Below are 26869 nucleotides of genomic sequence, written 5' to 3'. Positions count from 1 at the left end.
TGTAAACCCAAAACGTGAAAAAATTACATTAGGAAATTAACAGAAAATTAAAATGCATGACAAGATCATCAACCTACCACATATTTCTTGACCCAGCCAGTATGTTTTTCTTCCAGGAAGTTGAGATAACCTTTCCTGGACACTACAGGGCTGACCCTCACTTCGTCCACCAATGGAATGTAATTGTCGTCGTCCAAGTCTGTGGTGTTGGGTTTGATTGGCAGGGAGAACTTGCGATCACACACTTCTGACGTAGAATTGGACATCAGACTGTCACAAGACTTGGAGACTGTGATATTTGGGGGTGGGTTGTTGGCATGTCTGTATAATACAAAAGAAAAGATGTAATAGAGGTTGAAAATCTGTATATACCTAACCAAATAGCTCAATGTATGGTATGCTTAAGAATACAAAATCTTGATTTATACTAGTACATGAACATTAAATCTGGAATGAATTCGCTTGAATATACTAGTGTATATCAATATCTGGGAAAGAATAAAATGAATAATACACAGCATTTTAAAAATATTTTCACTAGTGTTTCTTTGTAATAAATGTGTAGTAATTTTTTTTATCATTTTAATTATAAATGTTGCATAAATAAAAAAACAGCTTTCTATACAATATATCCTTGGTATAATATGTCATTAACTGGTAAAACTGATTAAAATGTTGCTCTTGAATACAAGTTAATAGGTACCAGGTACTGTAAATCCAATACTGCATATAAATAATTTTGACTACAGTTAAGGAACAAACCTTAATCTGATCTAGATTAAAAATAAACAATAAGCAATTGAAAAAGACTTGCAATATGATTTCTATGATCTACGACTAATTCTTTTTTTTATCGGCATGTGCTTTCTAGAACAACAAACCTCACAGACACTGTGAATAGAACATTGTGACAAACCTGCATAAATCTGAAGCAGAAGAACTGGCGATGCTGGACAACATGGACTGGTCACTAGGGATCAGATCAGCCTCGCTGTCAGTGGTGGTGTTACTGGCCATCGACTCAGTCATCTGGCTAAGAAGCTGAAAAAATAAAACACATTTATTTCAAAAGTTGTTTTCCTCAATACATACCACACAAACAAAAACAAAACAGACACAAACCTTGGGAGTTGGTGGACTCAGCAGAGATTTCCCCTGTAAGATGTATCGCAGACATTTGGCAGTCAGCTCTTGCTCCCGGCTTCCATCTGTTGTGAAGTTGTACACACCATGACCCTGTCTCTCGTACTTCTCTGTTGCATCATCTTTTTCCCACTTCTCCACTGATTTGTCTTCTGAAATGTCTGATTTGTTCAGAATCTCTTCTTTCTCCTGGTCATGCTTGGCTTTCTTGGACTTATTAGAGGCCTCCTTATCTAGTTTACTCAATTCTTGAGTCTTGTTCTGTTCAGCAAGTTTCTCTCTCAAAAGTAATACATGACGTGATTTCTCAACCTGTTCAAATATACAGTCAATATCCTGCAATTATTACCATTCAACATCTTCATGAACACTTAAAACATTTTGTTTTAGACTTATCAAGAAAGGGGATATCCAGGAAACACTGTTATATAATCATAAACAAAATCTGTGCATATAACATATACATGTTATAAAGATTTGCAAAGCACCCACCATTTCTAGCCTGGTGAGTTTCTCTAGCTCCCACTGATGGTCAAATATCAGAGAGTCACCCCTCGGTCTCCATCCATTGAGGTTCTCCTCGCCCCTGACATAGGTGGAGGAGGTGTCTAACACTCGCCTCTGTCTTCTCTGGGCACCTGTTGACAATTCATGTTGATATATGCAGTAAATTCATGTTTTTCATAACATCAGCAATACATGACAAAGATACATGAATATGTACACTTTAAATTGTTATACATGTATGTACTGCTTTCAACTTATATATGTGGCTGGATAAAGTTACTACTAATACTTTAATGATCTAATTGCATATCAAAATTCACATTAAATGCCTTTCAAAATCTTCCACAACCTACATACTATAAACTGTACTTAAATATTCTGGATAGATGTTATTTTCATTCCTTAGTTTATACAGCATATGAATTTCTATTGGTGCAATAGACAAGAAGACATAATATAGTACAATACATTGTCTAGGAAAACAGGTGAGTATTTTTTTTTTTTTAATTATTAATTGCAATATACAGTCAAACTTCGTTATCTCGAACTAGATGGGATTGGTTAAAAACTCAGAGATATCCGAGTATTCAAGATATCGAGGATAAAATAGTTAAAAAATAAGTGGTTGAGACTTACAAATCACTTTGACATATCTATTGTATTCGAGATATCAGTGTTTGAGATAGCGAAGTTCAACTGTACTTGTAGATGATTACAGGTGAACATACACTCAGGTAACAATACTTTTTTTTCTTAAACATGTATTTTCACACCAAAAATACAATAGCAGAAATTCAAAACCCAAAATATCATAGTCTTACAGTAGGTTCAATAACACAAGGTGAGAAGTGCAGTACACACTGACAAGGACAGGTGTGGTGGGGTACACAGATACCTGGACTACCTGATTCTGAGGCCCGCCGCAGGAACAGCTCGTAGATCCCACTCACACGGTTACCGTCCAGAGACTTACTCCCTCCAAAGAAGTTCCTCAAGGTTCTACAGAAATATCACACACATATTATGCTCTTTGCAGGATAAAATCATTTACATAGTACGATAGGTTTTTTATCATTTGAACATCACATTTTCATACCTTGAGGTAGAAATTTTGGTGTCTCTTGAATGAATAACAATACTTAAATCTTTGGTGATACAAGCAGGCTGTTGGCAGTTTTCCACCTAAAAGAGTACAACAGATTCAATATTACCAGTACATACTCTTATAGAAATTATGTGTAACACAAATTAGATATTTACTTTTAAAGAAAAATAACCCCAGTTTCCATCTTCCTACCTCAATGTAGGCTGAAAGCGTCATATAAATCCTGTCACCAGAGGCAGTGACTTTGTTCAGCAGATGAGAATTATGTAAGGAACTATCCCAGGCTGCCTCAAAGCGAAAGTAAATTCTGGAAAAAAAAAATCCCAAAACCTCATGCTGCAGTTAATGAATTAAAACATGTTCATACTGAACAGCATATTGCAACTTAGTTTTGTTGCTGAATTGTGGCATTTCATAAGTGTAATCACCTGTCATCTCCTGGGTATTGAATGTAGGAGGCGGGGAAAAGATTGAGTGACAGCACAGAAGTCTCGTTGTCTACTTCATGGTATTCTGGTGTAGTGCGAATACGACCTATCGGGTGCAAAGAATATGCAATTATATGACTGTGTAATTTTTATGTTCCACTGTACACATTTGCATTACCGGTATATTATTTCAGACCCACTGATATAAAATGACTAAACAACCATCAACTGCATTTCAATATCATACATGTACTTTTCAATATCATACAATTTCTCACCCAATTTTCAAAATTCCTGATTGTCTGACAAGATATAAAGGGACTTGAGACCTTTTATCAACAGGAATAAAACTAGAATGAGAGAGACTTGAATATAAAGTACATGTCCTGGTACCTACCAACAACCAGTTCCTTGACATCCTTCCAGATGAGGTCTATTTCTGGACTCTGTTCCTGCATGATGGTGATGGCTAGCCTCCTCTGTATTCCTTGGTGGAGCATGAACAGCCCAGCACACGGCTGGTTGTCACTGTGGTCCACCACACAGGGAACGTACCTACAAACAATGGAACAGAGGTTTAGGTAACATGGCAAAACAATCTATGTAAAAAGAGGCAGGTCAGGAGGTACAGAAAGTATCACTGTAGAATTGTGAGGGTTAAATTGGGAATCAATGTCCTTGGATGCTGTGTGTTGAGAATGAGAAGTGCATTGAAATGTGTGTTTTTTACTTACTCTCCATTGGGTGCTAGCTCACAGATCTCAAACCAAACAAGCAGGTCAAATCTGGAATGTATGTGACTACAGCTGCAAAGGGAAGATATATCAGATTTAATTATCTCATACTGTACTAACCGCAGGAAATTCATAAGTAAATGTATGTATACATTTCAATATTTAAATTTTTTGAAAAGTTAGTTAAAAAGAATAAAAGTGAAAAATCAATGCAATAAAACATTCAAAAGCTGCATGATGTGAAGTGCTGTGGTTTTTAATGGTGTATTAGTTAAGATATAAAAAATTAAGATAATGATGACGGAATAAAAAGTTGTGAGGTGTTTAGAGTTGCTATTTTCTAATCACATTACTGGTATTTCTGTGAAGGTATGGTGACAGACACATGTATTTACTTATCATAATGAATATCCAAAAGTAAAGAATAATAGAGAAAAGTTAAATACAAAATTTAAAGACTTGTCTTTGGATAAATCTAATGACAAAAATTCCCTACATCTTCTTGAAAACAAAACATATTAAAAAAGTTTTAAAAAGTGATACACTTTTAGCCCATAGTGCAGTAAAGCTAAAATCTAAGGTAAAGATTGGTAGAGGTTTGAAGGAGGTACAACATCTACGGTCACCTTTGGTGGCAATACCTACTTCGAACCAGGAGAAAGTGGGGACTCCAGACTGCGACCAGAATCGTAAAACCTAAACCAAACAGAGGGAACCGTGTACAAACCCAGTGCATGCAAACCGGCTCAAGCACAAGTTAGCAGACATATTGTTATCAGAAACCAAGAAAGAGAACTCAGTAAGTTTCTTTATGGATATGAAAAGCAATACATCATATCAAACATGAACAAGTTAAAGTCAAGAACTATTTTTTACACTTTGTATGTGCAAAGAATTCAAGGGTAAAGATGATATGAATATTTTTAGCATATAAAATATTGATATGTATGTTTTTAATTACTGTCAATGAAATATTAACAAATTAAATGTTTACATTTGTGCATAGGTCTTGTCTAAATTTCAGTTTACATGCCTTTCCTCACAAACTTAAGCATCAAAAATGATATTCATTATAAAAAACATTTGAACAATTTCAAAACAATTTTTCAAGCAAATGATAATGCTTATTTAATGAAGTATCTTTTTATTCTCAAAACTGTGAAAAGCCAAAAACAAATAGCTGAAAAAATTCTGCAGCAATGAAAAATATCAATGCTGAATAAGCTTAATGTAAGCAGCGAATGTGGTGGATAACCTACCAATACTTGTATCTCTTCCTACTGTCCATAATGAGAAAGGCATGTAAACAAAGGCACCATGGGTTATACAAATTTGGAATTCCATGATAAATATACTGGTATCATACATTTTTAATTACCTAAATGGTATGATTTTTCAATATTAATTCATTGTTTACTTGCTGAATGTATTAACACATTGCACAGGGAATTGGATCAAGCTCCCAGATTTATTCAAAATGCATACTGTGTTTAAGTAAGCAAATTCTTTGTTAATTGCAAGCTGTGATGATGATAATGAAACTTGTTAGCAGGAAATTAATCCAAAGAGAGAATGTTTTAAAAAGCAGGAAACCAGAGAATAAAGTAGAAAATAAAAGCTTAAAGTAACAAAAACCTCATTATATACTCGAGTCAAATTCTTTCATTGCCTTTCATTACTTCAATTCAATAAATACAGAATTTCGCTTATGAAAAAGATATTCTTTTATCAATATTTCTTCAGGATGCAGTAAATACAGTTTCATTTTTGAATTTGAATACTCAAGTATACAAGGCTGGCTGTGAAATTAATGTGATTAGTTTCCATCATCCCATTCTAGCTCTAGTCTGCATGATCTTACCCTTCTTTGTTTGCTTTCTTTACTTCAATTAGCAAATCATGTTTTTGTGACTTTTTTACTCTGTAGCACACAACATAGATGTGTAAACAAAAAATAGCAAGATACAGACTTAAATCTGAACAAAATGAAAACAAAAATCTGCTTTGTTGAGTTATTACAAAATATGATAAGTTCAAACTTAGGAGCAAAAGAAATTAAATATGGCTGGTCTTAAATACCAGTAGCTGAAACATTATATTATACTTTTTAATGATTCAAATAATGTTTCTGATGTCAAAAATTTCTCTTAATTTGTACATGCTTATCTCTAGTTTCACTTATCAAGAATATATTACAGAGTAATTTGATTATTACATACCTTGGCGGACTGAGCACTCCGTACTTGGGAGAGGGGACTGGTTTAGACACTGGAATCATGGGAGGAAAATTACGCTTCGGTCTGGGTCGGACATTGCTGTTAAAATGACAGGTAAAAATTTCACCTCATTTGAAAAAAAATTCTGTTTCAAATTTTAAAACAGTTAAGTGCATAAAAACCAAGATAAGGAAAGATTACATACTAGGGGATTTCTCTGGCCTGTTCATGTAATGGATGCTGTTGATAGTGTCCAAACACTTCAAACACAAGTGGCTGTGTTTTGATGTAGTCTATGAATGACTTAGACACTGACACAGTGAACTATAAAAAGAAGTTGTAGCCATCTTTTACATAAATATTGATAAGAAAACTAGTATCAGAATAAAGACAATGAATATACCAATGGTATACTATGAAGCGAAAAATATAGGACAAGTCTTACATTCTGTACATGGTAAAATCCAAGAGGATGGCTTTTTCCACCATTTTTCAAGGGTTCAGTAGAGAATGCCTCATCATGTCTATGTAAGAAGCTGGAAGCAAGAAAATATAAATTCATCGGTGCATTAAAATAACCTGTAAATGTATTTTTCCATACAAGTACTGGGCATTTGTTTTCCATTACTCTGTCAAATAGAGCATACTTGAATTGACAGAAGATGTCGGCATATTCAGAAGCTATCCCAGAAGCCTCTAGGATGGTGACCCTGAACTGGAATTGCGAGTCCACTTTGAGGTGACTGGGGAGTTCCTTCTCATCAATGTCGGGGAAGAGATCCACTGCTTTGGTCTTCGTCTCACAAATATATGGCTCTATACAGGTAAATCAAATGATAGTTATCAAAAATATCTAAGCTCATATATACTGTATACATGGTTATTTTAGCCCTGTGTTATTTTCGCCCTTCTTCACTTGCCCCTTCTTGAATTTGCTCTGACAAAGTTGTGTTTAAAGAGAGATAATTTGAGATATAGGAATTCCGCCATTCTTAAATTCGCTGATAACAAGGGCAAAAATAAAATGGACACCAATAATTCCCTGCATACAGTGTAAATATGTATAACTATACTATGTAAATTACTATAAAAGATAATAAAAGAGAGAAAATTGTTAAAATCTATGAAAAAGAGTCACCAGAAGTATTGATAGAGTTGTCTGGACTTTGACCTTCACCTTCCACATATCGCAGGTTCTCAGTAGAGGGCGCCGTTTGTGAGGACAAGTCACTGAATTGCTGTTTCTGCAACAAAAAAATCAACTCTAAAGTGAAACCAGTTCTTCTTTGAAATGTTTCATGTACTAAGAATTAAGGCTCAAACATAATACTTACTCTTTTAAAATAATCATTGTCATTGAAAGAAATTTTGGCATTTCCAGACTGTCTGATTCCTGGAGTGTAATCTGGGGCTTCTTCTTTCTCTACAGAGGAAAATAATGGACAAAAACATTGGTTATACATTAGATATTGAGATTACAAAACAGATATTTTAAAGAACAAAGCTATCTGAGACAGTACATGTACAGAACATGTATATAAATTGTTGGGTATGTCTAACTAACCTGTTATTGCCTGCACAGCCACCCTGAGGTAACCTTTGACCTCTCCCTTCTCACTAACAATTGTCACGCGATGCACCAATGGTACAGGGTAGTACAGGTTACTCAGGTACACAAAAGCTCTTTAAAAAAAAATACATTTTTACACAGTTATCACACATAAAGACCAAAAACCCAGTAAGCTGGTACATGTACACAATGAACCTGGTAAGCAGTCAAATAGCCGTAAATGGCATCCAACTATAATACTGATAATTAACATTCTAGCCCTGTCCTCTCTACCAATTCGTACTGGCATTGCTTACCTCCCAACCAGCCTGAACCAGGGGAATCGGTCGTAGAATGGATCTCCTCCACTCATTGAGTCAATGTTGGGCTCTGGTGAAGTGGGAGATAACTCTGCTTCATTGTGGTACATCTGTCTCATCAACTCAAGTCTTTGTCTGTAAAAGCATAAAGGTCCATGGATTGGTTTTTTTTTAAATAATGCAACTTTTAACAATGCTGAAATGTTATCTTTTACAATTGGTTCCAGAAAAACCAAAGAATGCATTGTGAAATTGAAAATAAAACTTTTTGACTTTGAATTTTTTTTTTCAAAAACATGTGGTAAGAAAAATCCTAAACAAATTTTGTGTTCACCAGTAGGCACTTTGCCAAAACATAGCCAAATCATCATCCAATAAACATCACCATATTTATTAGTAAATTATATACCATGTAAAAAAAATATATATATATTGGAATTCAATGTAATTAAAATATATTAAACAGTTATATGAAAACCTATGAACTAGAGATAAGAAAATAAACAAAATCATTCACACAACACCATACTAAGAGGGAAAATACTTTGTAAGAAAAATTCAATATTGAACATGTACATGTACTTCAAAAGAAAAATCCAATATTGTGGTTCACATACAGATAACAAGAAGCTGTTCATATATGATAATGTCAACTCTTGCTATACAAAACAAAAAGTAAGACCAAACTATAAGAGTGCGAGAGATGATGCAGAAGAACAGAAGTGTGAAGCAGGAGAAAGGACAACATCCAGGACCTAACCTGGAGGGAATGAGGTTAATGAAGTTAAAGTAGTTTTGTGACGGCCCACAGCCTGCTAGACATTGGAAGAAATTCTGTTTGGCCTCTGGTGTGCCGGGCGACTGATCCTCATTGTAAATATCTCGCATGAGCTCCAACCTGTGTCTAAAATCAAACTCACACAGTTATCCCCCTTTAAACAGCAACAGAAAAAAAGATAACCACCAAGCCAGATGTATAGAGTTCATGAAAAATTGAACAGGAAAATCAGATTTCTATCGTTTTATTTTGGAGGGAAAGAAATTCAGATTATATTTGATCTAGCCCATACGCATCTCATTTTGACAAAGTTGGAACTCATGCAAAATGATGAGGTGTGTTATACCATAAGCCAAGACTGGTATACATCTCAATTCTGTGACTGGACAAAATTCATAACACTTTATTTTACTTAGGAGATTTTTGATCTACCTGATGCACTACAGCTAATTTAGAATTTGCACATGCAATTTCCCACTACAAGATGATGATACTACAATTATGACACTACAGAATTTACAGGACAAGAAACAATAAAAATTTAACAATTTTCCAACTTTGCCGAAAAGATTTGCCTCAAAACAAAAGCCTAAAAAATATCCTAAACAATATCCAAAAGTAAACATTGATTTAAAAAAATGTCCCAAAATAAAGAAATTGACTTTGATATTAATTCTGTTTTTAACAAAATTGGTTAGAATTTAGAAGAATCCATTTTAATATCCCCTCTTTGTCCATTTAAAAGAACTCTCCTAGTGGTGAAATAAATCAAGTCCTATGTGCAAGCAATGATGATCACATCTAACATCTAAGTTACCAACCTTAGCTTCTCCAAGCTCCAGTAGTGGGTGGCTCCGTTCTTTGTGTCCTGGACCTCCACTGCCACCACTGTCCTGGGGAAGGGGCGATCATCATCCCTCTCCCCAGGGTGGAAGAGTTCTGGGGGAAGAGGGGAGTAGAGAGTATCGGTCAGCAGTACAAACTGGAACTGTACCTACAATCAGGTAAATAGAAAATTCAGGTAAATAGAACTTTGTACTGAGCACTTCAATATACAAACTCTGATACATGTAACAGTAAAATTTCCACCTTCAGTGTTAACAACATGTATTTAAACACAAAGATCACCCAGTAACTGACAGATAAGGCCTAAGGAAAAAAAGTGTTTGTTTCCGCTTTCCCGACCGACCCTAGCTTATACCCCCCGACTCAAAACTTTTTTTAAGGATTTTTGATGGAAAATCATTTATTTTCGTTTTTATCAGATTTGGAAAAAAAATTACTCAAAATTTTGGTCACAAAAACGCTTGAAACAGTTACTCTTCTCAAATCAGTGTAACTCAAATGTTTTGTTTCAAAATGGCTGCATGTTTCCATGTGTTGTAGATTTTAATAATGCTCTCATCGTTGGCAGAGGAAGTATCTGATATATAATATCATTTTTATGTTTTCTTAAGACCAGCTTTAATAATAGTCAGGAATGATATTAAAAGTATTTCTCATTTTATACCATTCAGCAGTGTCAGTATCTAACCGGCATGTATGGATACTGCGATATTAAAGGGAAAAAATATTTGAAAAAAAAAAAAATTTACGACTGACCGACCCTACTTTTTTTCAGCATGAAAGCGGAAACAAACCATTTTTTTTGTTAGGCCTAATACCAAAACCAAAGATTAAAGCTTTTTTTTGTCTCATACATGTACATGTATACCATTTAAACAGACAGTACAGATTTCTTGACAAATATGCAAAGATTTGAAAGAGAGTGTTTTTGGGAGAGAATGATTGAAGTGTACCTTTTTGCTCAGTTCCACACTTATTGCATTGGCCTCTTTGAGGAAGATAGCATTTCCCCACAGATCATCCCTGAGTGAAGTAAACTGGTGGTACTTCCACTTCCTGAAGGCCCAGGCAGCTACCTGTTTCTCCTTCTCAGTCCATGTAAACTCTACAACAATAAATAGATTTATCATCTGACTGTTGAAGCAGTTTTGAATTCGTTCCATTGACATGTATTTGACTCTGCATGTAATTTTGGATTTCAGGCAGTTTCAATTGATTACATTAAACAAATGGGTATACCTTCTTCCTCCTCTTCAATTGTTTCCTCTGTGGCTGCAAAGCTCGACATCATGGAGTGACGCATCACCTCCTCCTGCAGATTCTGGATCCTTGTCTCATAATCCTGTACAAAATCAATACATTAATCCACATGCTTAACTAAATCCTGTAATCTTTCTATTCATCACATGAGAAATACATGTATTTACCAAATTACCTTTCTCTGTTGTTCAAAAAGCTGATCCGCTTCTTCTTTTTCTTTTCTGTATTGTTCCTCTAAACCTTGGAGCCTGTGAAAAAAAGTGAAATATTTGAAAATCAAAACTGCTTATGCTTTTCTGGAAAGTAATAAATCAGACGTGATCAGAATCTATATTAGACATAATTATACAAATAAATTGATGTAAATGATATCATAATTTACCTAGCTTCCATATCTCTCCGTAAGTCTATGCCTTGAGACTCTAACAACTCCAACTGTGCGAATGTCCAATCCACTGGCTCCGCTATAAAGAGAGAACATACTTTACTTCTCACTCATGCATGTATAAACTTTTATCTAAACAAAAGGAAACTATTAGTATGATATTACCCTAAGCAATCTCTTCTAGGAAGTTAAATGTATATGATTTATCAATTCAAACATAGAAAAGCATCAGTTGCAGATATGTCAGTTAATGTACTATAAAAGCATTATTTTTGTAAATTTACCCTTTTAACAGATAACACTGAGCATGAACTTTGTATTTATTTCAAACTTAATTCTTTTTTAACACAGTTATGATAAAATATGTTCGTCAGAGCCATTTGTTCTCTCTGTACAAAATGTGACACATTAAGTTACAGCTTTAGTCACTAAACAAATGCATTTATGAATTGTTTTCTCACAAAATAATGCATCATGCTTTTCCTTCAACATAAGAAAGAGTTCAATTACATATCATTCCTATGAAAAATGTACCAGTAACCTATAATAAGAAATCCACATAGGTTTCCAAATACATGTAAATAATTGCATGATAAGCAAATAAATAGCAAAAATGACTTATTGATCAAAAGTTTCTGCAAATACTAATGAATTAAAATTCTAAAAAGATAGTGATAATAATGTAAGCAAATTCAATTGACTGACAAGGTTGCTTGTTTCTACTTTAACACAATATAATGCTACAATTATGAACTTCAATGTTGTATGGGTGCTGTAAGGAATACAGGCTTGTGTGATGATGAAATGAAATTCTAACGAGCTACCTTCTTGTTCCGATTCTGTCTTCACATCTTCTTGTTCATTTGCTAAATTAGACAATGAAATAAGCAACTAAAGAATGCAAACTCAAAAAACAATGATGCAAAAATTGTTGCAATTCGAGGATTTGGGGATTTCAGCATGCTTTATAAAATGAGTGAATATGGGAAAAACATGGAATAAATCAGATGAGATTAATAAACATTTGAATTACTGAAGATAAATATTTCGTAAAAGTTACAAAAATGTATTAGTAAAGAGATGTAAGCTTTTATAGATAAATATTTTAGAACAAAAATAATCTACTACCAGTGATAAAATACCGGGTATTTAAAATTTCACTTTTCCTGGATTAAAATTAGTTTTCTTTGGCATAGACTATTAGATAAAGATTTATTGCTTGCTTTTTGTCTCAGACTTTTATAGAGAACTTTGGTTATTCTTATTCATTTTTTTAAAGATATCAGTTGGATGTTACAAAGTCTTTCCCATTAGCTCATTAGACCATGACCAAAGTCAGCCATGCTGAGTTATAATTAAAGACTCTTCTCAAAAGCTTTCAAATCAGTATCATTTATTTACATGTAAAAACCAGCATCCTTTTGGAGAAGCAATTATACTGTATTTATTGCTTTGTAAAATGGAATGTGAAAAATTCTGAAAGGTGTTTGGAATTTTTGGTAAAAGGTTACATGCTTATAGCTGCTAGATTCATGCACTCTGCACAAAGCAAAACACAGCATTTTAAATGAAGAGCTTGATATTCATTTGTAAACAGTTTTCAATTCAATCATGCAGATTAATTTAAGCAAAATCAGCCATGATATATACTGCAGGATGATGTGACAGGTATACTTACATCCAACAGATTCTATTTGATCAAAGTCAATGAGATGTGCTCTACTTTGACGAGCTGTAAAAAAATTGCCAGAGTGTTAAGATAAAATTTAAAATGCACACACAGTATATGTTCATGCATAAAAATCAAAGTGTTGAAGTGAGTGTTTTTGTACGTACCTTGATCTGGGTGGTTGAACCTGAAGACATGGTGTTTACCAATGATGACCCTGGCCCCTGTTTTCATTTCTGTCTCCTCTGTTATCTGTTTACCATTCACATACACAACAGCATTTTCAATGGGCAGCAAAGTCACTTTTCCTATAAAAATCACAATCATAATATGTAACTTTCTTACAGCATGGAAAAAAAATCTCATCTTTGTATCTAATGTAGTCAATTTTGCTTAACATCAGGCAAAAAACATAAGACTTACCTTCGCTGTTGTGGAAAAGACAATGTTCCTCAAAAATGTTGGATCCACTCAACTGAATGTCGTTGTTCTTGGCTGCATCCTTCAAACCAACTCTAAAGCATAAAAGCTAACATACTGACAAAAATCTAACCATCATATACTACCCTCCACTTAATAAACACATGTATCTACATGTAACAGCATTAATCTAATTGCACTGTTCTATTATAGATTCCTTATTTTGTAAGCGATTACTTAATTCCAAGACTCAACTGGTTTTTTTTTATCAAATCGCAAGAATATTAAATTGGGAATGGCAAATTTTTATCAAAATATCTTATCCAAGTAGTTTACATGCGCTGAAAAATAAAAGCAAGATTTTAAAATTTGCAAGATGTATTTCTCGCGATTCTACGCAGATATTAATTCCTTGCTTCTAATTGTGAATTTACAGTATCCAGTACAGAGCAGACTAAGATAATATACCTCGTTGTTCCTTCTTTGATGTAGTAGATCAAACACTCCGACATCAGTGGATCCTCGTTAAGGTTGACCAAATGAGGTGACTGTAAACAAAGGGTATTTAAGCTCAATGATAATATTGATTTTCGGAAAATTCGATGAGAAAAGTTTTATTATAAAAATTTGGTCAAATACCAGTAATTTCATTTCTTATGTAAATTCTGCATAAATATCTCTATGCAGTATGTAAATTATAAACGGAAATGTGTTTTTAAAAAAAATCAATGAATGAGTGATACAAATATAATTAGTTTGTACCTTCTTCGGTGAAAACACACCAATAGTTCCACCATCTTCCTTCAGAGCAACTCCCATTTCTGCTAGAGTTGCCTCCCTAAAAAAGGCACTACCTTTATTATCTGTCATAAATTGCATGCAATATCAATAGCCCAAAGTCATTTTGTTCCTCCTTCCCCTTGCTATGAATGGACACACAAAAACAACCAAACATCATTTCTGAAAGCTAGTTACCTTTCTTTTCTAACTGCTTCGGTTCTACGAAGCTTTTCCTCCCATGATTCATTCAGTTCTGCGATCAGTTTCTCAGACATCTGAAGCCTCTCTATGGCATTTTCTCCATCATCCATTGTCAAAGAATCTTTCCTGGATCTTGTCATTACTCTTGGATCAGGAAGTCCTTCAATTCCTTAATCATAAAAAAGCATAAATTTAAACTCTAAAATCACCACAAGTGGATTTTAAATAGTTCTTGGGTAATATATATATGAACAATTTAATTTTTCCTAAAAATTAAATAAATACATATTATAAATGAAATGAATTTTTACTATCATATTCACAATGGACACTTTACATATTTTCTTACCTTCTCCAAGCTGAATGCCCTCTGTATGCAGGATTTCCCTCAGTTTAGCCACCTCTTCCTTGAGTTCTCTGATGATTTTGGCATTTGGATCTTCATTGACCACAGCCTTACATACAATCTGCTTGGCTCTGTCAGCATATCTAATACAGAAAGGACACAAAAATAAATACAAGTCCTGACAGTACAATGTATATTTCAACACCTCTTTTACATATGTTATTGCTTTAAAAAGATACACCACCTGTATACGAAATGGTACTTTATTATGATGCATGCATTGAATCATTATTATATTTTATTAAAGACAGCACACTTTATTATTGTAGTTTCTTGCTAATTTATATTTGAATTCACAGCAAATAGTAAGGAATTAAAAGTTCACAAACCTTAAAGTGCTGAGTGTTTCATCATAGTTAACATCAGCCGGTGACAAAGCAGCTATCATGGCAGTTTTAGAATTTCCTCCTACAAAATGAAATTGAATACATCAAATGATATCCATGTCAACTAAATTATTTCTCATCCATCATCTCTAATCCAAAATTCTGGATAATTTTCCATACCTAAGTTCTCCCTGAGCAGCCAGGTTAACACAGAGTCTCTGTAGGGAATAAAATCAGCCTTCCTCTTTTTCTTGTTGGACTGAAATGATTTAAACATATTAATCATTGCTTTGCTAAGTGTTTACAATTCAAAAAACTCCAAAACTTTCAATCATCAGTTTCAAGGCATACACATTTCTTTTGGCTGAAAAAAAACAAGCACATGCAAATCTACAAGGACCGCCTCCACAGGAAAAAGCAATCTTGATCAGTTTTAAATGTTAAATTCCTCAAATATTGTCATGAACTTTGACACTACCAATAACCAACTCTCTCTATATAACTCAAGAAAATATCCATCTTTAAAAGCAATCTTTCTTCTTAAGGCATCGAACTGTAAACCAAAATTATAACAACACCAATTTCTTGCAGGTTCATGTGTACCAGTACTTGTACTTTAACAACACTTCCCACTTACTTTGATGTCCATCGCACTCTACATATAAAATGGAATTGACAAAACTCTGAATGGATCAGGGTTAGGTTCAATACATCATACAATGTACATTTCTTTCAAAGTAATTAATGATCATTAGTTCTGTCATACATGAAAACATAGGACCTAGTTTTATTAATTACAGCCTGGGTGGAAAAGAAAATAGTGGAGATATTATATACATTATTTGTATACCTTCCTTTCTGAGACACTTACGACTTCAGCGAGTGCTGAGATGACTTTGCCGAGAGTGGTCAGGGACTTGTTGATATTCGCTCCTTCTTTGAGTCGAGTCCCCTTGGCTCCTGTTGAATCCGCTCGTTCACTTCCTGCTAAATCTACTAAACTAACTTTACTAACCTGGAAAAATTAGAAAAAAATTACACAATTAATTTACATTAAATCTTAATAAACTGCAAAATGTACAATTGTCAATAACCTTATGAGCATTAAAGATAGAAGCTGCAGAGCTGTTATGGACTTACTTTCTCTCCAACCATATTGGTAGCTTCATCTCTTCTACGCTGAGTAAAAATAATGGTGAATACTGCATGGGATCGACTGCTGGTTTCATTCATATTTGTAGCAGCCACAGTTCTGTAAAAGTAAATAGCCAACATGCTGACTGCAGTTCAATAAAGAGTTATTCCCCTTAATTTCACAATGTACAATGCCTTAGTGGTACATGTACTTAATATTACTGATTTGTAGTTATATATATATATATATAAATATACCTAGCCTTATTTCCTTCATCTATGAGGTTATTAATATCATCAAAAGACTGCACAGCTAGCTTTGATAAATCCTCCACATAGGGACCTAACAGAGGGTGCTCTCTCACACGCAGAGCTTTGTTGTTTCCAGGGTTCAAAAGATCCCTCACTCTTTCACAATAGATTTCCATGTAACTCACCTACAAATCAAATACATGTACATATCATCAGGTAACATGGAAATACCGGTACATTCCAAAAATCAAATCCATTGGTTATTTAGTATTATTACCTAATCAAAGGGATTTTGTAGTTCTATTACAAATTAAATATTTGTGTCTATTTTGAACTGCCGGTCAATAGACTGCGATCTATTAGACCGCCGGTCAATAGACTGCGATCTATTGGACCGCCGGTCAATAGACTGTGATCTATTGGATCGGCAACGTATATCAGAACGCGTGTATGTTATATGATGTTACATTCTTTCTCAGAGAGTGTATATTCCTTTACATAGACGCTGTTTTTAGTACTTGGTGAAACAAAATTCAATGTTATCAAAATGGAGTATCAAAAAAATCAACAGTTTTAAAGCCTCATATAAGGTAATAGACTATTTAAAATCTAATGAGTTGAAGACTCCCCCCTTCTTTGTGTTAACTAATATTAAACTGAGATGTTGTAATGCATGCAACAAGTTTGGTGCATGTAAAAGATGAAAACAAATCTTAGTATATTGCATAATGGCACGAAAACAATCTGCAATATGCCAATTGTAAACCCGGAAAACTAAAAAAGGAATTAGGTAATAAAACAATTATTTAATGCTTGAAAAGTCAATAGACCAGAATTTTTTCCCTTGGTGCAGGGAACAGCTCAGTATGATTTATTGCCCTCGGCCGTTGGCCTCGGGCAATAGATCATACTGAGCTGTTCCCTGCACCAAGGGAAAAATATTCTGGTCTATTGACTGCTCAAGCATTAAATAATTGTATACATGTACTGTCTACCATCAAATTCTGAATGTACTCCTCAATGGAAACAAATACTTTATTTAAATCTCACATACAATAATTACTTACTTCCACAGAAAACTGTACATCTTCACTCTTCACTGCCTTAATTCTTTCAAACAAATCCTCACATAGCTGAAATATACAATACAAAAATACCTGTTACAAAATGATCTACTTTTGATAATTTGTTAACATGAAGTAAATTTAAGGCCAGGGTAACTCAGATTATGATAACTCTTTGTATTTTACAAAGAGTCCATGAACGACAGCATCACAGATGTGAAATGTTCAAGGATGCCTGGTAATGGTTCAAAAGTTTACTTACAAGAAAGATAACTCTCACTCTCTCAACTAATGACTATTACCCCTTTACATTGGTATTATCATGTTTGAAGTTTTTGATATACACATAATTTGACCACCAAAGTTAAAATTCTGTACATTTATAATTAAAATCAAAACTTCTTTTTAAAACTCAAAATCATTAAAGCTAAAATCTCCTTAAGTGAAAATGGGGGTCAGGAACCTTTAAGTTATACCAGATCAATGCAACATACAAGATGGAAATCTCATTGTCCAACCTGAGGAATAATTCCCATTTGTCCGGGCTCACTCTTGCCCATCATTGTGTAACTTTTGCCCGCTCCTGTCTGTCCATAGGCAAATATACAGACATTGTAGCCCTCAAAGGTGTGGTCCAGCATCTCCATCCCTATATCCTCATACACCTGCTTCTGGGTTGCAAAGTTTTCATCACCTGGCTGTAGATACAAATCAGACATGTACATTGCATAATCATATTTGCTTGCTTCTTGATATTCAAAAAATGGAACTGAAGGCATTAAATAAAACTGTGTTCATTTTATGTCTATAAACAATATGCCATATTTTACAGTTAAAATGATAGAGATGTCACATGTAATATATAGTAAACTTACTGTTGTGTGAGACCAATAAGAGTAATCAAAGTTGAAGTTGCGAACTTTTTGATCCTTTGGACCTGCCTTTGGATTTGTTATAACTGAAAGAGTTTCATCAAATAATGCATTTCATACCAGAACTAATATCAAAACATGCCAAGAGCATTCATATTAACTTAAATTTTTACATTTTTTCAAATGTTCTCAAAGGTTTTCCCAAATTTGCTTAATGTCCTTATTTCTTTCGAAACATTCAAAATAAGTTAAATTAAATCATTATTAATTCTTTTACTTCCTAGCTGTTTCAATTATATCATACTCCTACAAAATTTAAATAAAAAAACCTAACTCAGTTAAATTTCAAGTGAAGAAACATGAAATATTTCCTCATTCTTTATCTAAGACTATCAATCCACTTAATTATCAACTACTGTCACATTGTTTTCTCTGTGCTAGCTATTGAGATGATTAACTTTGACAGTCATGGACTCGAACACAGATTATGCATGTGCCATGTCCATCGTAAACTTACATGTTGTTTTGTCCTTCATGTTGATGATGAGATTTGAGTTGAGGCCGAGTTCACGGCTGTTGAAGGGTCGCACCCTCACCGCGACCTTGACTGACGACATCTTGCTGTGAATATACAGTAAAACTGATATTGTATACGTTTAAAATATTACCCATAATCATTCATTATATATTAATGAACTAATGATAAAAGTCCTGATATAATAGTTTTTGGTATTATGTGTTATATTTTTTTCATTCTGCATTCAATCTCCCTTGAGTTTTCATGCAATACTCAAGGATTTTTTATTTTGCTTTTGCAGATATAGAAAATGAACAAAAGAGGCTCATTTCAGTTTAAATATGCAAGCAACTCCAATCTGAAAGGAGGCTCATTAGCCACTTTAGCTTTCCATCAAGTTACTTCCTCTACAGGAATGCTAACCCACAGCAAATTAACGATTGAATATATCTTTGATCTATTGATCAACCATGGCGACGTAGGTAAAGAGGAAAGAAATAGTTACCCGGCACGGTTAAATGAACGAAGCCGATTCCGTTTCATGTTGAGTCTGAACACAGACTGCTGGCACAGTTACTAATGTCAAGCAGCAAAATGGCAATGCAGTGACAGATCAGAAGTCTTGTGTTTGCTTTATCATCACAGATAAAAGTCAGACTTCATCAATAAATCATGGCTTCCCTACACAACTAAATACCTTCCTGTCTTCATTGTGTAAGCTTGCTACAGTGTTACTACTTGTTGCAGTGTTTGGTTTGGGTCTTAGTACCAATGCACCTGTACATTATCATTATACCAATGGAATACTGAGGGTGAGGTGTGGTGGGGAGGACTATGACGGAAATTATATGATATACTGGTATGCTCTGATTTCTTTAAATTTCTTGCACTAAAAGAAGGACAATTCCGTCATTTACACAAGCAGTAAGATATGAAAAAGATATTTCAGTCAAAAATAGTTTCCAGAGCAACTTCTCAAGACAGTCAAAACTGATGGGTTTGAAGGTATATTTCACTGTGGTGGATCCTGCATTCTTTTTATTTTTCACTTTTGTTTATACTGATACAATGAATTGTACCTCATATCCAACCTCTTCCCAACCTAACAGTGACTATAATAAACACTTCCCTGTCAGACCTATTAAATTGTATTGAAAAATGATTAACACACACACACACACAACCTGACATTGTACAAGCAGGTAGGTACATATTTTATTTCCCTCATACAATGTTCATGCATTAGTTCTGTGTTCATACGATTCAGTGTACACTTAGATACTGGTAGTTTTATTACCTAAAAACTTTAACAGTGATGAAAAACCACTTGGTAAAGAATATGTAGCAATCAGAATAAACAGCCATAAAATTGGGTATTTTCTCACACCAACTACTCAATAATGTTTTAAGAACATCAATTTATAAAACAACATGACAGGTTTCTATAAAATGCAATACTGCTGAGAGAGGAAGAAACACATAGGTTTTTAAGTTAATTAAAGCTCTCCAGACACAACATTGATACTAGCTAAGTTGACCATGTCCTTTTACCCTAAAATCAAATGGTACTATCTGCCAATGTAAAGCATATAAGTTACAACCCGCATAATTCTCAATAGAATTGAAATGTCCTTGATGCCTTATGCATGTATAGATATCACCTGCTCAGGCGGAGTAAAATCTAACCCCAGACACCCTACATGGATTCACAGGAGTAATTTTCATTCCATACATAATTAATATTGATTTCCCTTTTAGTCTATATTGCTTCACCTAACATCCAATTGAAGAAATAAATCAATAATGAGTATGGAGCCTGCTGGTCTATGCATAAACATTTCCCTGACATCATGTCTGACTGAATTTCCAATATTGACAATATGCTATCATTGGCAAACAATAACAGACATTTACAGAAATCGCCAAATGAATATGAAATTTAACATTCAAGCCCATCCTACTCCAAGGATGAAATTTGGAACAAGGGAAGTAATTTGCTACGTAACATGCATTATGGGCTTTTAATCAACATAATTATTACAGACATAATCTACAGTTCATTGAATCCTACAGTATGGTAATTAATGTTTGCCAATCTGTTAAGTTAACAGCACCTGCTTCATTGGTACCCTACCTTATACGGTTCTTGTCCCTTCACTTGGGATTTTCACCAAATCAAAATATCCCCGTCTGCTAGTCTGTAAAATTTGTGTCCATTCTGCTTGAATTCTACTGATCACTTAAATCCATTATTTTCCAAACGTTTCTTTCCTGAAAAAAGAAAAGAAGCCTATTGTCAAACACTCTGAACAAATTCCACTACTGTGACAAATATCTCTCTCATCCCAAAATTCCTTTCTGCGATTATCCCAAAATACTGTTACTTACAACGAAAAGTTACAATTCCGGTTGAATAAAATGTTAATACAAAATAACGTCATATGTTATCATATTATAATCAGACTGCTTCACTTCCAAGCTTGAAATTCCTACTGCATTCTGAATCACTGTTGCGTTTGGAATGGTTTATTGATCTTTGGGATGTTGGAAGCCCTAATGATTTTCTGTCAGAAGAACTTAGTAGTAGCAGGAGTTAGTACACAGATCTGGATAGTGACCCTCTGCCGAGTTAGGGATTACACATAAAAGGGAATTTCTGTTCATCAAAAGGAATACTATTTGTGAAATAGGATAATGCACAGAATGGCTTAATTGAACAAAGAGAGTATTGAGTAGACATTCATGTATTAGTTTTTCTCTCTTAGAATATCACCCCTGGACCAGTAGTTAAAACATCTCATTTTTCATCTCCCTCCCACCTTACTGAATTGCAACACAATATTATTTCTGAGATCCTGCATCATCTATGAAGTACACCAATTTGAAATCTTTATTGATTCTTGGCCCATCATTAATTAAGCCCTGTCCTTGACAAGATCTTGACACCAGATGCATTTCCTGAAGGTTTTATGATGCTGTATACCTTATACTTATTTTGCAGACTACAGGTCAACAACATTTCTATAATCATTTATTTGTTAATTTTCATGTAGCCAGTGGTCGAAATAAGCCAAGCTTGGGTCGTTGTTATATATTTATTAATACATATTAAACCTGAAATTTCGTAATTAAACAAATAACACAGAATAGACACAAATGACAAGACAATTAGACACAGACAAACATACACATTAGACAACGAAATGAAACAGTAATATTACAATTTAGAATGACTTTAATTTATTACATTAAGTCTTACCGTGACAAACAATCCTTATGCTTAAGTATATTGTCATTGTCCACGTTACAGATATTAAACTCTCATACAATCATTCACTCTAAACACGTATACCAATCAAACACGCTAGCGCTGTAATTTAATATACAAATTATATACCTGGTTACATTCACATCAATTGATCATGAAATGATGGCCATTTACAAAGAAACAATAAAAGCTTAACTTTCAAAATTTCAAAAACATTACCCGGTAGGTCAAAATTTGAACTAGAAAATGATGAAATGTATGATCCAAGTACATGTATCTTCTATCCAGTAGTTTAAAGACATTTTCAATAGATGTTACACTGTGATGGATAAATTGAGCATTTTTCTTGGGTACAATTATATGGATTTTAAATCATTATAAGATTATACGATGAGAAAGTTTTTGGCTTATATATCATGTATACCGGTTAAATAAAACAGTTACTTTTTTCAACACACCAATGGCGTTCATTTGGTATCTGGACTTATAAAAGTGATCTACAGTCTAAGATAGTCCCACTGACTGTCAAACAAAACAAACTGCCATAACAAAAGTTCTGTGATTTTTTAATGAAGCTTAGTCTGTTACCATGGTATTATTGGAGAACTTGTTACTCTGTCTGAACCCTGCTGGGTAGGGTTACAGTGGCAAAGCATTCATAATCAAAATTCCACAAATGCTAATAACATTTACTGGTTTAATAGTTAATTAAAAGCCAATTGCATACACAGCCAGTTATTGAGAACCTGGTACATGACACGCTTTATGAAAATTATCTCGAATAATTATTGCAATTGATATTGATCTGTGAATATCATTGAGTGCATTCTAAATATGGATGATTGTTGAATGTCTCAGCAAGAGTCTTTAATCAACCTTATCAACAGAAACATGTAGTCTGCTAAGAGTTTCATATCAAAGTAAATGTACAAAACGTTCATCAATATCATACCCAATACCAAACGTTTTTGTTCTGCCTGTCTATGGAGATATGTTGCATTGTTTAAGTTCATAGAAAGCGAGGCAATTAAGTTAAAGAATTATACTAAAGTGAAATGTATAAGTGTTTCTGGATATCAAAATCAGCCTCCATAGGCAACACAATACTTGTTGTTATACTTTCATGTTAAATACTGAAATCTGATTGGTTAAGACGCAGTTAATAATATTTACTATTACCATCAGCGTTAGCAACGCACTTGGCAACGGGTAACATTAAAAAAAATGTTACATGCGCGAAAATTATGCGCGTACGGTTCGCTGTAGAATTCACGTTATTCCTATATAAAAACAGTAAAATTTTCTTAAAAATTTTAAAAAAGACATTCAGTATAACAAAATAAATAGTGCCTGTTTGGGAGGATAACAGTTTAAATTGACACCCCTCGCTTCGCGTCGGTTGACAATGGTTTTCTCGGGGTGTCAATTTCAACTGTTACCCTCCCAAACAGGCACTATCTATATAATGTACAACAACTTCAAGTTTGCCAGAGGGGTAACTACATGTATACTGACAACCATTGCTGTCATTAATAGGTTTATAGAAGATGATTAGTAATTAGATTGGCCATTTTATCACAGGTTTTTCTTAGAGGCTTAATACACTTCATTGTAAATCTATCATAAGCAATGACCTTATGCACTTACAGATAGGTTTGGGAAGTGAACTTCAGAAGCTATGAAAATAAGCATTATATATTACACTGTAAAAACCACGAAGCAGTTTATGAAAAATCATGAACTGTTTGAACCTAGTTTTTATGAGTACAAATTTGGTAGATAAATTTTATCTACCAATAAAATGAATTAATTTTTAATCACTCAATTTTCTGTCCACCACACAAGTACAAAAAATGAAGATGAATTCGGCTCCAAAAGAACAAAAATTACACAAAATGAAAACAAAACCTCATGCACAGATTGATATGTTTTATGTGCAGGTCATTTTGCCATAGGTTAAAAAGTAAATTTAGGTATAAAGCCATATAAATAGCAGATTACAAAAAGTAACTGAATTTTCCTGAATGTTACATATACTATGTACTACATGTATTTACTATATTTTCAATATGTATTGGAAATTTCACATGTACTGAATATAAAATATTTGATATGACTCCTTCATAATGTCACTATGGATTTTGTCAATTACATTGTACTGATAAGATTGACAGATTAAGTGATAAAAATAATATCCAATTTAATAATTTTTGTAAAGGAATTTTATTGAAGAAAACAAAAAAGTCATCCAAATGGAAGAAAAGTCAAGCACCATTGCAAATCATCAAATCTCCTTTACATATATTTACTAAATTTACTACATGTAATAGCCATATCAACATAAATGGCCTATGAAGCCAGTAAATGTGCTTTTTGACAAAAAATTAAATTAATATCAAAATCCATATCCTTTTCCTAATGGAAAAAAATAGGGAGAGATCTCAGGGAGGGAAAGGGGAGATGAAATGGATTTTTTAAACAAAAGGAATGAGCTTGACTTGATAGAAATATAAAAATCAAATTTATTAGCATTGTGATGAAACCTAACAAGAGTTGATGCAGTACAGAAACTTATTTTGCCGTATCGTGACTGGCATACAAGTGGAAGCTTACATCAATGTTAATCAACTTGCAAATAAAAGAGAGACAGCAAAAACAAGAATCAGTGCATAAAAATCCAATTTTTCCTGAAACAGAAGCAAACAATCCCTAGCTAGCATCTTGGATAAGAAGAGCCTAGGCCATATCGATTCGCCTGCAGGCCTCCAATGGTCTTCTACTGAGAAATGTCTCGCTTTAATCAATATGCCTTTTGTCTTTAACGTTATCAAATACACACCAAAAAATATATAATACTATGATTCACAGATCGATAAATGCATGAATCAGATGAAGCTTAAAAAAATGCATATTTAGTCTAAAACAAAGAGCAAGTTGGTAGTGACTCTTTGGTTACTTGTATTTGGGTTTGCAAAAGCAGATAGAGAATTTCCTGTTGTCTTTGAGTGTGGGAGGCTGAGGTCACTAAAATAACGTCAATACTCCAGTTCAGTTCACTGATCTATGATTATCAAAGGCCTTCCTGTGGAAGCTTAATAATGGAGGTGTTTGATATGCCAAAGAATATTTACAAAATAAATTACTACTGTAACAAATTAAAAGCCATATTACAAAACAAGCAATATAGAACCAACTTGTTAGAATAAAATACCATGAGACACTCCTAGCTGCTTCCCAAACCTTCTTTAATACAGTATTAACTGAAAAGTATGTGTACATTGACCTTGAATAATAAAATCAGATGTACTCTCATAACCAGTACTAATTTGATAAACATAAGAAATTATTTTTTTATGTTATAAACATCTTACTGCCTGGTGAAATCATGTCATGGATGAAATATGTATATATACTGGTACTGCAGTTTAAAGGAATTCAACTTAAAAAAGGAAACTGCATAAAACTATTTTATATCAATCCTCTGTCACAAAAGTGCTGTGTCCTTACGGCAATTTCGAATTCTGCATGAAAAATGAAGAACTTCAAGGTGTGCATAGTAAAGTCTTCTACAGCACTGCAACAACACTTTATCATCTCATTTTGTTGATATTGGTTTGCCAATAGATTGTCATGCGATGGCATGCATTTTGAGCATATACAATTTACAAAGTTAGAGCCATGGCTCTGCATTCTTAGGAACAAAGTAATGGTAACATTGCTGTAAGGTTTACAACAAGAGCTCTCCAGGTACGCTTAGTTGAGGCTTCAGGTCCAAACATGGACACATGTTATTTAAGGATAAAGAGACACAATGACATCACAAAAGGACTATGAGAAATAGTTGTGCATGCGGAAATGACCACCATTTAACTGTAGTATACTTTACTTTTGCTGAGTGAATTTAATACCGGTACATGCAACATTTGCACATATATAGTTTACTTGGTTCACACAGGAATTGCTACAATTATCTTGATCCCATTGTACTTCTATCATGATCAATTACATTGGCAATGTTCTTTTATGGTACTGCTAGCGCTTTAATTGTCAAATCAACCCAATTCTTTTATCATCTTTATATACTAAAATTCTTTTATCATCTGTATACATCTATTTTAGAGAAAAAATTTCATTAATCAGCAGATTTATCTGAGCTTGCTTTTATCAGTTTATTGATATTCAAATATGCTTTCTTAATAAGTTATTAGCAAGGAGTGATGTCAGGATTAATTTTTTTCAAGAGCTGCATTGAGAGCAACTTATAAAAAGCTGAATGATATTTATGAACATGTACTAGTAATAATGCTAGGTATCTCTTTTCCACTCAGAAATAGATTACATAAAAAATATGATAAAATTATTTTTTATGTCTGTAACTAAAAATTTATAATTTTATAATAATTTGGTCTGTAACAAAAGCATTCGTAATACATTTTACTTACTGTGGTTTCATTAATATTCAAGGGTATCAATATTCGTGGATAAAGTAAAATCACAGTTTCAAGGATACATAAATTCGTGGCCAATGATCCTATCAATACAAAATGTTAGTAGAAATTGTACTTCAATGAACACTTACTTTTGTGGATTGACTTAATAACGAAATCCACGAAAATTGGTATTCATCTAATATTGATGAAACCACAGTACAAGTCACCTACATGAATGTATGATACTCTGTTCAACTTG

The 26869-nt window shown here is 33.6% G+C and overlaps 1 protein-coding gene across 14 annotated transcripts in view; it reads right to left on the bottom strand.

Moving 5' to 3' along the window:
- LOC105320544 (kinesin-like protein unc-104) overlaps positions 1-26869 on the bottom strand; it is a 33374-nt gene that overhangs the window by 4741 nt on the left and 1764 nt on the right. Inside the window, exons 1-46 of one of the 14 annotated variants that reach the window (XM_034481573.2) lie at positions 21301-21429; positions 21047-21183; positions 18913-19016; positions 18399-18481; positions 18042-18221; positions 17527-17592; positions 16466-16644; positions 16214-16325; positions 15945-16088; positions 15711-15728; positions 15254-15332; positions 15077-15155; positions 14691-14830; positions 14336-14510; positions 14123-14198; positions 13829-13908; positions 13364-13455; positions 13108-13248; positions 12950-13003; positions 12096-12137; positions 11269-11350; positions 11062-11134; positions 10866-10968; positions 10580-10731; positions 9602-9774; positions 8763-8906; positions 8000-8137; positions 7698-7816; positions 7468-7556; positions 7272-7377; positions 6781-6949; positions 6579-6669; positions 6339-6457; positions 6137-6232; positions 5779-5838; positions 4563-4613; positions 3918-3989; positions 3581-3738; positions 3184-3289; positions 2948-3062; positions 2747-2832; positions 2546-2649; positions 1636-1781; positions 1123-1455; positions 917-1041; positions 78-321 (exon numbers count right to left, since the gene is read on the bottom strand). In XM_034481573.2, coding sequence (XP_034337464.1) covers positions 78-321; positions 917-1041; positions 1123-1455; positions 1636-1781; positions 2546-2649; positions 2747-2832; positions 2948-3062; positions 3184-3289; positions 3581-3738; positions 3918-3989; positions 4563-4613; positions 5779-5838; positions 6137-6232; positions 6339-6457; positions 6579-6669; positions 6781-6949; positions 7272-7377; positions 7468-7556; positions 7698-7816; positions 8000-8137; positions 8763-8906; positions 9602-9774; positions 10580-10731; positions 10866-10968; positions 11062-11134; positions 11269-11350; positions 12096-12137; positions 12950-13003; positions 13108-13248; positions 13364-13455; positions 13829-13908; positions 14123-14198; positions 14336-14510; positions 14691-14830; positions 15077-15155; positions 15254-15332; positions 15711-15728; positions 15945-16088; positions 16214-16325; positions 16466-16644; positions 17527-17592; positions 18042-18221; positions 18399-18481; positions 18913-19012 — 5094 coding nt within the window. In that variant the 5' untranslated portion in view covers positions 19013-19016; positions 21047-21183; positions 21301-21429. Of the gene's footprint in view, positions 1-77; positions 322-916; positions 1042-1122; positions 1456-1635; positions 1782-2545; positions 2650-2746; positions 2833-2947; positions 3063-3183; positions 3290-3580; positions 3739-3917; positions 3990-4562; positions 4614-5176; positions 5198-5778; positions 5839-6136; positions 6233-6338; positions 6458-6578; positions 6670-6780; positions 6950-7271; positions 7378-7467; positions 7557-7697; positions 7817-7999; positions 8138-8762; positions 8907-9601; positions 9775-10579; positions 10732-10865; positions 10969-11061; positions 11135-11268; positions 11351-12095; positions 12138-12949; positions 13004-13107; positions 13249-13363; positions 13456-13828; positions 13909-14122; positions 14199-14335; positions 14511-14690; positions 14831-15076; positions 15156-15253; positions 15333-15710; positions 15729-15944; positions 16089-16213; positions 16326-16465; positions 16645-17526; positions 17593-18041; positions 18222-18398; positions 18482-18912; positions 19017-21046; positions 21184-21300; positions 21431-26869 lie in introns of those variants that run through there. The other 13 variants (XM_066079734.1, XM_066079736.1, XM_066079737.1 and 10 more) reach the window with 13 other exon arrangements.

Source organism: Magallana gigas, chromosome 3 (genome assembly GCF_963853765.1).
Source record: "Magallana gigas chromosome 3, xbMagGiga1.1, whole genome shotgun sequence".
NCBI lineage: Eukaryota > Metazoa > Mollusca > Bivalvia > Ostreida > Ostreidae > Magallana > Magallana gigas.
Note: the sequence above shows the minus strand (reverse complement) of the source record. Positions and strands in the feature narration are given on the sequence as shown.